Raw genomic sequence first — 16611 nt, forward strand, 5'->3', positions numbered from 1 at the left:
AGAACGACTTGCACCTAGCCCATTCTGCAGGACTAGAGGGTTGACCGCTAATGCTAGGTACACACGATGAGATTTTCTGGCTGATTCACTGCCAAATCGATTATTTCCAACACGTCCAATGTGATTTCGGATCGATTTTTCGATTGGTTTTCCATAGAAGTGAACGGAAAATCAATTGGAAAATTTATCAGAAATCAGATCGGACAAGTTGGAAATAATTAATCTGGCAGTAAATCTGCCAGAAAATCGCATCATGTGTACCAGGCATAAGGATTCTTTTATACCGAACATGTTTCACTGTGTTTTGTAATGTGATTCTGATTTCATGCAAATCACAAAATGCAATCACGCAATTTAAAGGGACCCTGAGCAGTACCTACAAAAATTTCACTTACTTGGGGCTTCCCACCGGCGGCTTCTGTTACTGGCAAAACCCAGGCTGGGTGTCGGGTCGACTCTTCCTGGATCTTGCCGCTACGCATCATCATGGCGTCCGGTGTGGCAGTCCTGCGCATGTGCAGTTTTCTAACTCTAAACCGCGCATGCGCAGGACTGTCACGTGTCTGCCGTGATGACGTGTAGTGGCCGGCATGATGACGCAGAGCTTCAAGATCCAGGAAAAGTCGTTGAGCCACCAGCAGGACACGGAGAGGAGCCAGGAGGACGCAGGGGGACCTAGCGGCCTACGGTGGGCTGGAGGAAACCCCAGGTAAGTGAAATTTTTGATTGTAGGTACTGCTCAGAGTCCCTCTAAATAAGAGAAATCATTGGAGCCCTTTTTAATTAAAGCAATACAATTGTTATCATGGACGTAACAAAAGCTCCCAAAATGAACACATCGAATACAACACAGGAGATTTGGGTGCAGCCGGCACCACCATAGGCTGTAATAGGAATTACGGCTAAAGCGGCCCACAGTGAGTAACGGCGGCGCTGTCAGAAGACGGAGCTTTAGTTACTTTTAACACACTGTAATTCGGCCACCAGCAATAGCTGGAAGCAGAATTCCATCATTCCCTACTATCCACGTGGACCTGGAGGGGGAATAGTAATTAGCACCGCCGGGACTTGTGCAGGAGCAGGGTAAGCCTTATATCGGCTGTATCCTACGCCCAAGTCTTCCGGCGGCATTCATACGTACACCTCCCACAAACCCTGTAATTGCAGAGGGGCCCTGGGGCTCAGGGGGTCTGCTCCTGGTTTGGTATGGAGTGCACTGGCAGACCATCAAAACATTATTATTATTTTTTATTTATATAGTGCAGACATTTTCCGTAGCACTCTACATAGTACAAAACAAATATTGAGGAACACGAGAAGTTCAAAACTCTGTACAATCAGGATATCCAGCAATACAAACGCATACATCACCGATGTGTGGCTTAAGACATCCCCAATACTGGTACAGGATCATATGATAAATTACAGCAGAATAAGGAGGAGGTCCCTCCCTGACCTTGCGAGCTTACAATCTAGACGGAATCTAGTAAAGCCTTCCTGGCTTCTAGCAAGCGACACGTCCTCCTCACTCGTCTCTTCAGCCATGATGTACAGTCTAACTCCATGCAGCCGTCCCTATGTCTATTCCACGCTTCCGCTGAATATCGGCTTACCTCGGTGCTGCGTCCACCATATTTCAGCTAGAAAGCATCCACATGGAGAATCTTGTGGCCAATCTCAACTAAATGTTCACAAACAAAATTGACCCAAAAGATCAGACTTTCAATTCTCTCTCACTCATCCTAATGGGTCAACCGCTGAACCATACGATGGACGCTCCATGAAATGGCATAGTGGTTAGCACTTGCAGCATGGGTCCCTGGTTCTAATCACAGCCAGGGCACTATCTGCACAGAGTTTGTATGTCCTCCCCGTGTCTGTGTGGGTTTCCTCTGGGCACTCCGGTTTCCTTCCACATCCCAAAAACATACATACACTTTTCTGTAAGTGAATGGCTTTTGAGAGCAGGAAAGAGATAAAAAGGGTCAATAATTCATAGATTTGAGCTCTGGCATACTTCAATGAAGGTGTAATTGAGAACAGACAATGAAACAACTTAAAAACTGAAAACCTAGATTTAAATATAAAATAAAAATGTGGGCTATGTAAAAAAGTAATTTTAAGGAGAAGAAAGATAGATACAATTGTTTTTCTCATCAGTTTATTTTCACCTCGGGTGTCCTCGGAAACACAGGAAGCGGATCCTATGTTAACCACTTCACCACTGAAGGGTTTTACCCCTTGAGCACCAGAGCAATTTTCACCTTTCAGCGCTCCTTCCATTCATTCGTCTATAACTTTATCATTACTTATAACAATTAAATGAACTATATCTTGTTTTTTCTGCCACCAATTAGGCTTTCTTTAGGTGGGACATTATGTCAAGAATTATTTTATTCTAAATATGTTTTAATGGGAAAATAGGAAAAAATGTGGGGGAAAAAATCATTATTTTTCAGTTTTTTGCCATTCTAGTTTTTAAATAATGCATGCTACTGTAATTAAAACCCATGAAATGTATTTCTCCATTTGTCCTGGTTATAAAACCGTTTAAATTATGTCCCTATCACAATGTTTGGCGCCAATATTTTATTTGGAAATAAAGGTGCATTTTTTTCAGTTTTGCGTCCATCCCTAATTACAAGCCCATAGTTTATAAAGTAACAGTGTTGTACCCTCTTGACATAAATATTTAAAAAGTTCAGTCCCTAAGGTAACTATTTATGTATTTTTTTTTATTGTACATTTTTTATTTTTTTGTTAATTACAAAAAAAAAAATTGGGGAGTGTGGGAGGTAATGAGTTAATTTTTTAGTGTAAAAGTAATGTATTTGTATGTGAAAAATGCTTTAGGGTGTAGTTTTACTATTTGGCCACAAGATGGCCACAGTAACATTTTGTTAATTCGACCTGCAAGCGTCCGGAAGGACGCTTGCAGGAAGTGCTATGAGGCTGGGAAAGTTTTTTTTTTTCACAATGATCGCGTTGCTTCTCATAGAAGCAGCGGATCATTGCGGGGCTTAGATCAACAAACATCAATGTTTTTTCCCGTTCATTCATGTCCGGGCGAGCGGGCGGCGGCGTGCATGCAAGCGGGAGTACGCACATGAGCGAGCGGGAGCGCGGGCAGCGACGGGAGCGTGGGAAGTAAGGATTTCTTCGTCCCTGGTGGTAAAAGGATGGAAAAAGGGACGGAGAAATCCGTACGGCTGGGGGTAAAGTGGTTAAAGATAGGATCCAGTTCCACTTGTTAAACATGGACTCTCTTGCTGCAAAATGCGAGACGGAACGCAGGGTCCCAACTTGGCACATTTTCCTGGACCGGGCGAGGAAATGTATCCAATCAAAGACTATGAGAACGGACACTGTCAGTTCTCACTAGGCTAGTTGCCACATCTGTGTTGCCTGTTTCGATCAACGCCATACTCACTTGCTCTCCTACACAGCCTGGTGGCCTCTATTAGCATGGGGATCTCCACTGGGCTGCAATAGACCAATAGGAATCCTCAGCAACAGGGAGAATTCTCATTGGCTCATGTTGGACCAATGAAAATTCTCTCAGTTGCTAGGGAGAATTGGCCTGCTCCAGCCTATGGAGAGCCCTATGCTTCTGCTGGCCTCTGGGCTGTTTAGACGGGTGAACGTATGGCAAGTGAATGCAAAATGGCCTTGCGGGTGCGCTAACCGTTTCCGTTCTGAATCCTCTCTAGTGTGAACCGGCCTTTGTGCACCATGCGCACATTGCTTGTATGACATTTGCTATGCTGTTTGCATGATATGTGTTTTTTAAAGAGACCCTATAAAGACATTTAGCTGAATGCAGTAAATTATTCAAATTATTCTCTTTTTTACATTCATTTCTCTGGTTTCAGCATCAGAAACACTTCCTATAGCTATTGCTGTAAATTAGTGTGTGGCCCCGCCTCTCAGTGATGTCCAGGCTGATTAGCTATGTGCCCTTCTTCTTCCAGTGCAGTCAGGGCCGGATTTAGGCCTAGGCCATGGCCTAGGGCACCGCAGGAGGAAGTGCACCAAAGCAGCAGGCTAAACTGGTGCAGCATTTGCAAGCTTGCTAATGCTGCAATGCAGGGAGATCAGGCGAGCGCCTGACCATGGTATTCTGCTGCTAGCTGTCTATGCAGCGGCCATCCTGCTCTCTGTGCACGTTTGCATTGTGGCTGGCGGCTATGGACTTGGGCAGTACTGGAGACGAAAAAGGAAGAGGAAGCTTCTGCACTGGAGATGAACGGAGAAATGAGAGACACAAATGGCTGCTGCGGTGTGGAAACGAGCTGGCTACCTATACTGAAAGGGGGGGGGGGGGGGAATTAAGGGATTAAGGGAGTCATCTAGCTACCTATACCGGAGGAAGAGGGGGGAGGAGTCATCTGGCTACGTATACTAGAGGGGAAGGGGGAGGGGTCATCTGGCTACCTATACTGGAGGGAAACAGGGGAGGAGTCATCTGGCTACCTATACTGGAGGGAAAGAGGGGAGGAGTCATCTGGCTACCTATACTGGGGGGGTCATCAGGCTACCTATACTACAGGAAAGGAGGGAGGGGTCATCTCGCTACCTATACTTAAGGGGGCGGCTGGTGACAGTGGCCTAGGGCAGTAAAGAGTACAAATCCGGCCCTGAGTGCAGTTTGAGACACCTGGGCCCATATGCAATTCACTTTTCCTCCAGTGTTTTCTCCAAGGTGATATTTTTACAACTTGTCATAAAAAGTCTTTTAGGTCACCAGCAAGTAAGAAATTACTAAAAATAAATTTGATAGTACTTTTTCACCAACATTTGGGTACTTTTTCAATTGCAAAATGCTGAAAATGTAGTTTATAGAGAAGATGAAAATTATCTCCTAGGAGATAACTCAGGTAAAAAAATAAATTGCATATGGGCCCAGGGGCCATATGCAATTCACTTCTTCTCCGGCGTTTTCTCCTGGGTGATATTTTCTTGCTTTGTTATCAAAATGCCTTTTAAACAACCCAAAAAATACTCAAAATAATTTTAATATGACCAACTTTTGGGTACTTTTTCATTTACAAAATGCTGAAAAGTTAGTTTAACCACTTCAGCCTTCAGTCGTTTTCACTTTATGCATCCGAGCAATGTTCACCTCCCATTCATTAGCCTATAACTTTATCACTACTTATCACAATGAACTGATCTATATCTTGTTTTTTTCGCCACCAATTAGGCTTTCTTTGGGTGGTACATTTTGCTAAGAGCCACTTTACTGTAAATGCATTTTAACAGGAAGAATAAGAAAAACACGGAAAAAATTCATTATTTCTCAGTTTTCAGCCATTATAGTTTTAAAATAATACATGCCTCCATAATTAAAACTCACGTATTGTATTTGCCCATATGTCCCGGTTATTACACCGTTAAAATTATGTCCCTATCACAATGTATGGCAACAATATTTTATTTGGAAATAAAGGTGCATTTTTTCCGTTTTGCATCTATCACTATTTACAACTTTAAAATAAAAAAAATATAGAAATATTTTATTTTTACATTGATATTTAAAAAGTTTAGACCCTTAGGTAAATATTTACATGTTTGTTTTTTTTATTATTGTAATGTTTTTTTTTTTTTATATTAAACATTTTATTTGGGTATTTTTTGGGAGGGTGGGATGTAAACAGTACCTTTATAATATAAATGTGTGTTGAGTTTTATTTTTTTTACTTTTAGTTGTAGTTTTACTTTTTGGCCACAAGATGGCGGTTATGAGTTTGTTTACATGACGTCACTCTAAGCGTAACATACGCTTAGAGGGATGCATGGTGGACGCAACAGCCAGAAAAAGCGGAGCTTCTGAGAGAAGCTGTCGCTTTTTCTGCGGGGGAGAGGAATCAGTGATCGGGCACCATAGCCCGATTCACTGATTCGTGGGCTAACGATCCGCAGCCGGGAGCGCGCCTGCACGCGTGCGATCGGCCGCGGGAGCGCGCGGACGCGCACATGGCCTCCTGGGCGTAGCTAGTACATCCAGGAGGCCAAAGTAGTTAAAGAGAAGATGAAAATGATCTCCTAGGAGATAACTCAAGAGAAAAAGTGAATTGCATATAGGCCCATGTGTTTTTTTTCTCTTCAGCTCAGAACACCCAACCATTCCTCAGCGATGCACCTTCCCAGCACTAAGGAGGTCACCACCCGTGATAAATGTCAGAATGTAAATCGGGGAGAGGAAAGATTTTACAACGGTCAAAAACTGACTAAATAATCTATAAGTGAATACTGTAAAAAAAAAAAAAAAACAAGCAATTTTCAACATTACGTTATTTTCACTACAGGTCCTCTTTAGCTTACGTATGTACACATCGCAGGTGAGTTGGGCGCAGGGTGAGCCAAATGACGGCTCTCCCTGCTCCCCGGCGCATTAAATACTGCTCTCCCTCCAATTTGTCGTCACTCAGAGGGAAATGTAATTCGGGGTCCAGCAACGGCCAGAGCCCCAAATCCCCTTACGTGCCCCACGCAGCATTGCATTGCTACTATGGGGCACCTGGTTTCGGCTCCCGGGGCTGAGCGCCGTGCACCAAAACCACCTGCTTCGCTTAAAGCAACGCACATGTTGTGTATGTTATGCAAGCTGCGCTATTTGCACAACAATATGCAGTTTGAGGAAGCTTTATGTACACTGTCTGCACATGTACATTTTACCACTGTTTAGTGAATCTGCCTCATAATCTGATCCAGCCATAAGCCCCTAAATTATAACCTAAATTATTATACCAGCGTAAAGAATATATTTTCTTATTCTGTATAATGTAATTTGTGAAGAGTATTGTATTGGCTAGAGTACTTACTGTACGTGTAAGTTCAGTTAACAAGTTAAGACACAAGTGTAATGGTTAGCACTCTCACCTTGTAGCGCTGGGTCCCCAGTTTGAATCCCAGCCAGGACACTATCTGTACAGAGTTTGTACGTTCTCCACTTGTCTAGGTGGGTTTCCTCCAGGCACTCCAGTTTCCTCCCACATCCCAAAAACATACAGATAAGTTAATTGGCATCCTCCTAAACTGGCCCTAGACTAAAATATACATGCACTACACGTTATATACATAAATAGACATATGACAATGGTAGTTATTACATTTGTGAGCTCCTCTGAGGGGCAGTTAGTGACAAGACAATATACTCTGTACAGCACTGCAGAAGATGTCGGCGCTTTATTAAATATTAAATAGTAAATAATAATAATAATAATTAAGCCATGTTTTCATGGCAGGTAAAGGAACCAACATTATGATCATGAATCCCAAAAAGAACTCCTTCCAGATACAGAAATATGGAACAGGAAAAGTTTGAAATGCATACAGAGTTGTGTTTGATTTGTGCTGTGCATTTGAAACACAGTAGTACACTGCTCCATAAGATCTCATCCCTTCCACATCCATAAATCCCTAGATCACTCCCTATACATGTATTAAATCCAATCCAGCAGGAAGCATTGAATCTGAGAGTATGGCTCTAGAGGTCGATCTGCTTATGATGTCATATCCTTTTCCCTCAGTTGTTCATATCCTGTGGGGGTTTCCCACCCTTCAGAGCATCAACTCCATAGGAGTGGCCACTAATCTACACCCACCTTCACCCTTACAAACCTCTGTGAATTCTTACACCGCAATAATGTTTCCCTCTAATACATTTTCATTCACCCTCCTGCTTGTAAATTAAAAAAACGTTCACATCCCTTACATACAATCCCATGTCATTTACATCCCACCCTCACTTCACATCCCTCTGCCATACACAGTGTGCCCCTGCCTTATAGCTTACCCACATCCACCCATGTGGCTTTCCCTCCCTGGTCGCCTAGTGCCGCCACCACCGCACTGTTACCTGTTACTCCGTGGTGGTCCCCCACCCCGCCCCCATTGCGATAACTCCCGGTTAAGGTTTGTGTCCGTGGATATCTGCTAACAGCTGGAAGATTTGTTCAGTTTTGTCACTCCGCATTCCAGGCAAAGGTTTATGCTAGGAGTAAAGTTTGACGTAGATATAGTGACAGCTGGTGTCTCCCTCGTAGGCTATAGCATAGGGGACGATTTCATTCGGCTTTTTGAAGTTCCGGTGTAGTTGTGGAGAATTCCTTTTGTTCAGGATGTTTTTTTTTCCCTCCGTCTACATGTCCAAGATAGGAAACTTCTCAAACTGCTGTGCTATTGGTCTGTTTCTTGTTAGTGTGCGTATGCATTGTATGTTCTCACTGTTTTTTTTCCTAATGTGTATAGGATTAAGAGGTTGCTACGGGAGATTGATAGCAGCCATCTTTGCTGGCATGCCAGGACTCAACATGGAGTCGTAATTTTGAGCAAGCCACTCCTACCTTCATGATGTATTAGGAGGGGAGGGGGCGGGAAGCGCCCACTGATAGGCACGCCCCGATGACAGGGGGGTGGATGTGCTGGGGGGATCCCACGTCACAGCTGTGCACAAGGCGCCGTGCACGGAAGCAGCTGGTGGGAGGGGGGTCCAGAGTGGGGACAGTAGAGAGATTCTACTGAGTTTCTCGGCTTCCAGATGATTTCCTCAAAGGAAGTCTGGGCACAGGGAGTGTCCGCATACGTGGGCCAAGCAAGTTGCATGGTCACGGATAAGAAGTGTTTCCCAGCTAGGTGCAGGGAGACACGTATTAGTCAGATGTTTCCCAGAGAGTGATTTGCAAGCGCAGTGCAGATCAGGAAAGTATCTGTAGTGGGTTACTTATGGGATTATCCCTTTAAGTGAGGCACCTTAACGGGTGGTGCAGCATGAGTTCCCAATAGAGTAAAGGGGGGACAGTGCATCAGGGGGTGCCGGAGTTGGAAAAAAGGGAGTTGACCAATCCACGTATCCGTCGACACGGCTGCAGAGCGGTAACGTTTTTTCGTTCAGGTTTGACTAAGGTCAACCTGGTTACAGGTCCAGAGTTTGACTAAGAGGGCAATGCTGGGCTGGGGCTGTTTTTTATGCGTTTTTTCATCCACTGATTGGTCAAATATGTTTTTCCAGCTCCTACCAAGTGTAGCACAAAGAACAAGAACTGATCGCAGTTCATGGGGCAATTATACAAATGAAAGAATTGCCATTTACAGAGTGACAGTGTATCAGTACAGTGTTTGCCATATGACTACCTACCAAGTGGGCATTCAGGGATCTGCATACAGGCATGTGACGCTGGTATGCTTAGCCCTGCACCCTGTGTAGTTTGAGTGCAAGGTGCTCCTTCCTACAGGGAGGCAGCCGTTTTTTGTAGTATGGGGGTAGTGGCACGGCAAACATTGGGCAGAGGGTACAACACACAGAACTTCTAGCAGAGCAATGAAGTTCTAGGTAAGTCAATGCGAAAATGAGGAAGAGCATTGCAGGCGCACCTGCAAAGCAGCAACAGGTGTGTGGCATCCATAATCTGCACATGTACGGAAGGGGGGGGGGGTGTGGTGAGAGCCTGCAATGAGGTGAGAGCTTCCAAAGGTGAAGTCTGCGGGAGCATATTTTACACAGGTAAGTACTTAGGATAGTACTTAGGTAGGGGAGAGAAGTTTAACTCCAATCTACCAAAAAGAGTAAACAGAGTTCATGAGAACCATACAGCAACGAGATCAATTACGGTATATATTGATCAGTTTAAAGTGTACAGAGTACAAGCCGCAGGGCGAAACCCAAATCATTCATAAGAATTGATTTGTTTGTATTTCGATTTCAGGAGTTTGGCAATATGGACTCGAGACAGCTGCAGTGCTGGCAGCAAAGATGGAGATGTCAGTCGGATAAGCGAAAGGTTCCAGATGCCAATCTGAGTTTGGAGAACAGCGAGATTCCTGAAATTGGAAAGAGACTAAAAAACGAGATTCCTGAAATTGGAAAGAGACTAAAAACCGAGGTTCCTGAGATCGGAAAACGACTAAAAAAACTGACTGAGCAAAGCATAGTGCAAATTGCTAATGTTTTTCTTTCCCAAGGAGGTGCTTTTATACTGCAGAGTACCGTGCTGATGGTGATCCTAGGCTGCCATTTCGTCCTAGGAGAACGAAGAGAGGACATTCTCATGTATAATAAGGGGTTAATGAGAACGCAAGGCCCAAGCATGTTAATGTTTGGTGACAAAGGTACTAATCCTTTCACACCTCCCTCCGCTTGGCACAGATGGACCAAGCAGGGATGGAGGAAAAGAGCACTTGTGCCAGGTGGAAACAAATTTCATGGCACAAGGTGGGTGACAGGTCTGAAGGGTCAGGTGTGCGGGCAGTATGAATTGAATGGCAGTGTAAATCTGCTATTGAATGTCACACTCCCAGAATCGATGCACCGATCCAAAGGTTGGTTAAAAGGTACACTGCAGTACCATGGGTACATGCAAAAGGTGGAATGTGTGATTCAGGGGTACCTTGTCTTGGTGATCCAGAGTGAGATGGTTCCAGAGTGGAGAGGAACGAGCAGGAGGCGTTCTGGAGAAGGATCTTTTGCATGGAAGCTTCAAGATGTTTGGGTGAACAAATGGAAACGGTGCAACATTCCTTTAGCCACCGCCACTTCCTTAGTTCCCACCTCAACACATGTCTTACACCAGGACCTGAGAGGTCAACCTTTTTTGGTGCTAGACGGGGAGGTGAAACGAGTAGAGTTGTCCTCATGGGGGCAATTCTCACAGAGGTACCTGTGTTTGCCGGGGCAAGTCAAATTTAGTGAAGAAGCCTGCTGGCTCAATAACACAGAATGCGAGGCTACCATTCAAAAGATCCACCCTGAAGCCAAACCGATAGTTCCGGTGGCTGAAGGAAAGGTTTGTTTTTTTAGCATCATGTCTAAGGACACATTCAAGGTACATTTTCATAATTGTTCCTATAAGGGGGATCGGTCAAGGGGAACATATTGGGTGAACGGAGATCCCATATGGATCCAGTCATCCAGGTTTGATGACGTTATTTCTCAAATTGTCAAGAGAACTCTAAAGTTCAAAGTTTCACGTGAAGTTCCCATCCTGAAAGAGAACACGACATGGGACAAAGGGGAACAGGGTTTGATCCAAGACGACCACACTTTGTTACAACGGTTAAACAAACAGTACACTAAGTTAGAGGTAAGATTTCACCATGATCCAGGTGATCTCTTAACGAGGTAGAACACAAAAATAAGCAGGTGAGTTCCAGTCTGACCTAGTGGAAAAGGTTTCCGGCGATGTTCCAGGGACACTCGGACTGGGCCTCTGCAGTTCACAAGTTCTTCCTACACCCACTGGTCGTCTGGATGGGGATGACAACTTTAGGCACCATTATCGAGGTGAGGTTGTGTGTTAAATTACGCAAACCAAATTAACACGGTCAAGAGATTGGTTCCTCATAAACAATCTCATGAACCAATATTTCCAAATTAAGGGATATACAGGGTTACGGGTATAGGTGTAGCAGTACCTGTGATGGAGCTGATTGTATAAAGGCGCTCTTTTAGAAGGCACCTGGCACTGCTCCGTTGTGTAACAGACAAACGAGTTTCACTTTTCTGTGGTCATGCAAGTTTGTGAGTGATCCGCAAGTGACGCAAATGCTGAGCATGTGGTATAGAGGGACATAGAAGTAGGGCCTCCCCAGAGAGCCTGGTTACAGGAAGACCAAGAGGTCTTGCCCTCTCTCCCAGGGATAACCGCCTAGAGCAGAGAAGTTGTGTGAGCACGAACATCGAAAAGTGAAACATAAAGAAACGAAACCAGGTACTGTGAGGTTCATGAGCTGGGATCTGCGGATCAAGCCATTTTAGGGGGGATTGTTAGAATTTAAGTAGGCCTCAGTTACTTGGCCTGAGTTTTATGTAAAAGGCTTGTCCGCAGTGTATGCCTTTAAAATAAATAGAGGTTTTGTGATGCAGGCAGAGGGATCTCAGTGTCTGCTTGAATAAACAAGCCGATACTGAGAACATCGGAGAACATGTTCCTAAAAGAAGGCCACCGGCCTACGCTGACCTCAACACGTACGCCACAGGAACAGTAAACATAGGCCATGTTTTCTAAATACAAAAATTCCTGTAAGTATGTCAAGAGCCTCATTAAATATTAATCGAGTAGGTGTGTATTATGACACCACGAGGGGGCTAAGCCAATAGTCGTGGCGAAGATGATGTCATATTTAACTCTTTCCTAGTCGGTATTAAAACCGAGGTGGGCCATCAGAGCTCACTCTGCTTCTTACTTTCACACTGGCTCTCAATGCTGACTGGAACCTCTAAGTATTTTCATTGTATATGTAATTTGATATAATGTATGCTGTACATAGGTAGTCTAGAGTAACGTAGTCTAGAAAGAAGGTAACTGACTAACCCTCAGGAGGAGGGTTAGCCACGAGCTGAAACGCCAAGACCTTAAACATGAGGATCTGCTTTGCTAGGATATGATGAACTATATCTGTATATATGTTTCCTGAATAAATAACGTGAATACTGAAGAAGCCTGAGAAAGTCTATCTCCTGCTTGCTGTGATGAGTCGTGTGTGCAACTCTTGCTGATGAGTTTGCTGGTGCCGGAAAAAAGGTGATTTAAAACAGTTATTAACAGTGCATACAACTTCCATTATTCATGTACTGCAAATATAAATGTAATCATTACGTGTGCTAATTCTTAGTGTTTAATTAACATACAATCACTGTAATCAAGCAAAATCATAAGTTTGAATACAACTTGGATAATTCATAAATTTACATGCAACTTGCATACATAGCAAATATATATTTAATAATAATGCGCCCTCATTCTTAGTGTTAAATTAACATACAATTAGTGTAATCAAGCAAAACATTAAATTTGCATACAACTTGCAATATTCGTAAATTTCATACAACTTGCAATATTCATAAATTTGCATACAACTTTCATTATTCATATATTGAAAGTATAAATGTAATAATAAACTGCCCTCATTCTTAGTGTTGGTCATATCATCTGATATGTGTAACTAGAGATGAGCCGAAATTTTCGAAATTTCGAACTGCTTTTATTACGAATGCGAAATTTAACATTACGACCCAAATTCGTAATTTCGTAATTAATTTTCAAATCGTAATTTACAATTTCGTAATCGAAATTTCACTCCCGTAATGACGAATTTCGTGTCTCCAACCGAAATTTTACTTTTTCAGGTTTATAAGGATTTCTATCCCTCTAGATGCCTAAAATGAATAGCCCAGCCAGCCTCCTCCTCCTCCTCCCTCTCCAGAGATTTGTAGTATTTCAAAACCATACTCACATTCATGACATGTCCAGGGATCAAACCCAGGCCAACCACATGGCAGACAGCTATGCTCACCACCATACCACCAAACACACACTAAATAGACTGCTAACCTAAATCTTACTTGTAGACAGTCATATGAGACACATGCTGGGTGCAGGGCTTTGTGATTGGACCATGGACCATGCGATAGAGTGAGGTGCAAAAATGAAATCATGCCTAGCAGAGGATGGTTTCACAATGCTAAATGCTAGGCTGGCTGTGGTGCAATTGGTTAGTGCATCTGGCTGGTAACAGCAAGGTTACAGGTTTGATTCCATCCAGGCATGTCTTTTCCTTTTGCGTTCAACAGTTGTCCAAACAGAGCCAACAGAGCCCCAGATAGCCATGTAGAGTTAGGTCACAGCTAGCCTGGCTGTGGTGCAATTGGTTAGTGTGTCTGGCTGGTAACAGCAAGGTTACAGGTTTGATTCCATCCAGGCATGTCTTTTCCTTTTGAGTTCAACAGTTGTCCAAACACCGAGCACAAAGTTTTGCATGCGTAAAGTTTTACGCACGCAAAATACCCCATGGGGTTCAATGGCGCAGCGCGCGCACGCAAAAGGAAAAGACATGCCTGGATGGAATCAAACCTGTAACCTTGCTGTTACCAGCCAGACACACTAACCAATTGCACCACAGCCAGGCTAGCTGTGACCTAACTCTACATGGCTATCTGGGGCTCTGTTGGCTCTGTTTGGACAACTGTTGAACGCAAAAGGAAAAGACATGCCTGGATGGAATCGAACCTGTAACCTTGCTGTTACCAGCCAGACACACTAACCAATTGCACCACAGCCAGGCTAGCTGTGACCTAACTCTACATGGCTATCTGGGGCTCTGTTGGCTCTGTTTGGACAACTGTTGAACGCAAAAGGAAAAGACATGCCTGGATGGAATTGAACCTGTAACCTTGCTGTTACCAGCCAGACACACTAACCAATTGCACCACAGCCAGCCTAGCATTTAGCACTGTGAAACCATCCTCTGCTAGGCATGATTTCATTTTTGCACCTCACTCTATCGCATGGTCCAATCACAAAGCCCTGCACCCAGCATGTGTCTCATATGACTGTCTACAAGTAAGATTTAGGTTAGCAGTCTATTTAGTGTGTGTTTGGTGGTATGGTGGTGAGCATAGCTGTCTTCCATGTGGTTGGCCTGGGTTTGATCCCTGGACATGTCATGAATGTGAGTATGGTTTTGAAATACTACAAATCTCTGGAGAGAGAGGGAGAGGGAGGTTGGTTATTCATTTTAGGCATCTAGAGGGATAGAAACCTTTGCAAACTTTAAAATACTAAATTTCGTAATCGTAATTTGCGTAATTTGCGAAAATTACGAAATTTCGATTACTGCTAAAATCGTAATTGTAGTAATTTCGCGAAATTTCGGAAATTCGTAATTAGGTCATTACGCTCATCCCTATGTGTAACTAACAATCTCATTGCTCACATGTATCCACATGAAGGCTTAGTTGTGGACTTGCACGTTCCCAACAGGCACCTATTTGCTCTTTCATAATTAAAAGTCTGCATTTCATGTGTTCAAAATGCTTCAGAAATGCAGGACAAGTGCAGAAATAAAAATGTGTGTTCACACCCCATAAAATAAAGCTCTATTTATTACTGCAGTATGTTTGCATTTTTTATTTAAACAGTATAGGCACTTTTTTTAAGCAATGATCAGTTAGTTGACTGTCAGTATAGTAACAGTTTATATTACTGGAGATAGCAGAGATCAGCATAGATTGCAGGTAGTTTACTACCAGTAGAAGCACAGGGTAACAGCCTTTATTCTACATACTGGGGTGAAAGACATCAGCACACACTGCTGCTAGATTACTATCAGGATAGGTATAGAGCAGCACCTTATAGCGTATATACAGTACTGGGGTAGAAAAGAACAAAAAGAACAGCAAACACTGCAGCTAGATTACTATTAGTATAGGCACAGAGCAGCAGCTTATAATGTACATACTGGGGGTAGCAGGCATCTGCACACACTGAAGCTAATTAACTATCAGTACAATGACATACTAACAGCATATTGGTACTTTACATATTGGAGGAGGCATGCCAGTATGTTAAAATAAGAATAACATCTGTATCGAAGGTATGTTGTATTATTCATTGTCATTTTAACCCATTAGCAGCTATAATAGAGTCATCTGATTTGAGATAAGTGCGCTGCTTTTAAACGCAGCCAGACTCGCTGTGCTGTAAATTCTTGGAATGCTTTGATCTCTCTCCCTGCTAGCAGAAAATACAGAAAATGAAAACAGAAGTCATCTGCTATTGTCTCACACTGCCCCCTAGTGACAAGCGGCCATAAATACACATTACAGCAATATTAATTAATAGCAAACAAATAAAAAATAATGTGCTAAAATAAATTGGCCCAGAGCACTTGCAAGCCTCTAAATAAATTGACTGCTAAAGGGTTAAGCACACAGAAAGTGTATCTTGCATAAGATAACTATGGGGGCGGCCATTTTGACTGTAATGCTAGCCCACCAGCTAGATCCCTCTCTGACTCTCTCCCATTGAGAGTTTATATTGATCAGTTGTTCTGATGTTTCTCTGAGTTCCAAACCTACATAATTGTTCCAAGAGAGAGACTAAAGCTGGCCATACACTGGCTCGATTTGCCGCCGTTTCGACAGCAGATTCGATCACTGGGATCGAATCTGCTGCCAATCGTTTGTGCTAAACGCACCCGCCGATCCGATTTCCTCCCGAAATCGGATCGGTCCATCGATCGCGCCGTGCGGGAAATTACCGTCGATCGCCCGCGGGTAGGGAGCGCGTCGCTAGCGGCGGCCGATCCGATACAGGTATACATTACCTGACGCTGGCTCCCGGGCATCTTCTCCGCGCTGCACCGCTCTGTTCCTGCTTCCATCCCAGCGTACATTAACTTCCTGTGTCACTCCAGTGACCAGGAAGTTCAAATAGAGGGCGCTCTATTTGAACTTCCTGGTCACGGAGTGACACAGTGTACGCTGGGATGCGGTGCGGGATGCTGGGATGCAGCGCGGAGAAGAGGACCCGGAACCAGCTTCAGGTAATGTATACGGGGGGGGGGGGAAGACAGCCAGCAGGAGCAGCTCAACAGATTGTGATCGGTTTCAGGCTGAAATCGATTCACAATCTGTTTGCAGTAAAGGCAGCCATACGATCCCTCTCTGATCAGATTCGATCAGATAGGGATCTGTCAGTTGGTCGATCTAATGGCAAATCGACCAGTGTATGGCTACCTTTAGAAGGCATTAGATGCAAAACATCAGTGCTATGTCCAGCAGCATTTTTTACAAGGTCAAGATGGAAGCCTCTAACGCAACGTGTTCTTTTA

General features: G+C 43.7%; 1 protein-coding gene across 1 annotated transcript in view; it reads left to right on the forward strand.

The window, feature by feature from the left end:
* The first annotated feature begins 593 nt into the window (after window positions 1-593).
* Window positions 594-16611, forward strand: part of LOC137525984 (syntaxin-4-like) — a 23357-nt gene continuing 7339 nt past the window's right edge. The window contains 2 exon segments of the mRNA XM_068247194.1: window positions 594-709; window positions 11864-11981. Coding sequence (XP_068103295.1) covers window positions 594-709; window positions 11864-11981 — 234 coding nt within the window.

Source organism: Hyperolius riggenbachi, chromosome 7 (assembly GCF_040937935.1).
Source record: "Hyperolius riggenbachi isolate aHypRig1 chromosome 7, aHypRig1.pri, whole genome shotgun sequence".
NCBI lineage: Eukaryota > Metazoa > Chordata > Amphibia > Anura > Hyperoliidae > Hyperolius > Hyperolius riggenbachi.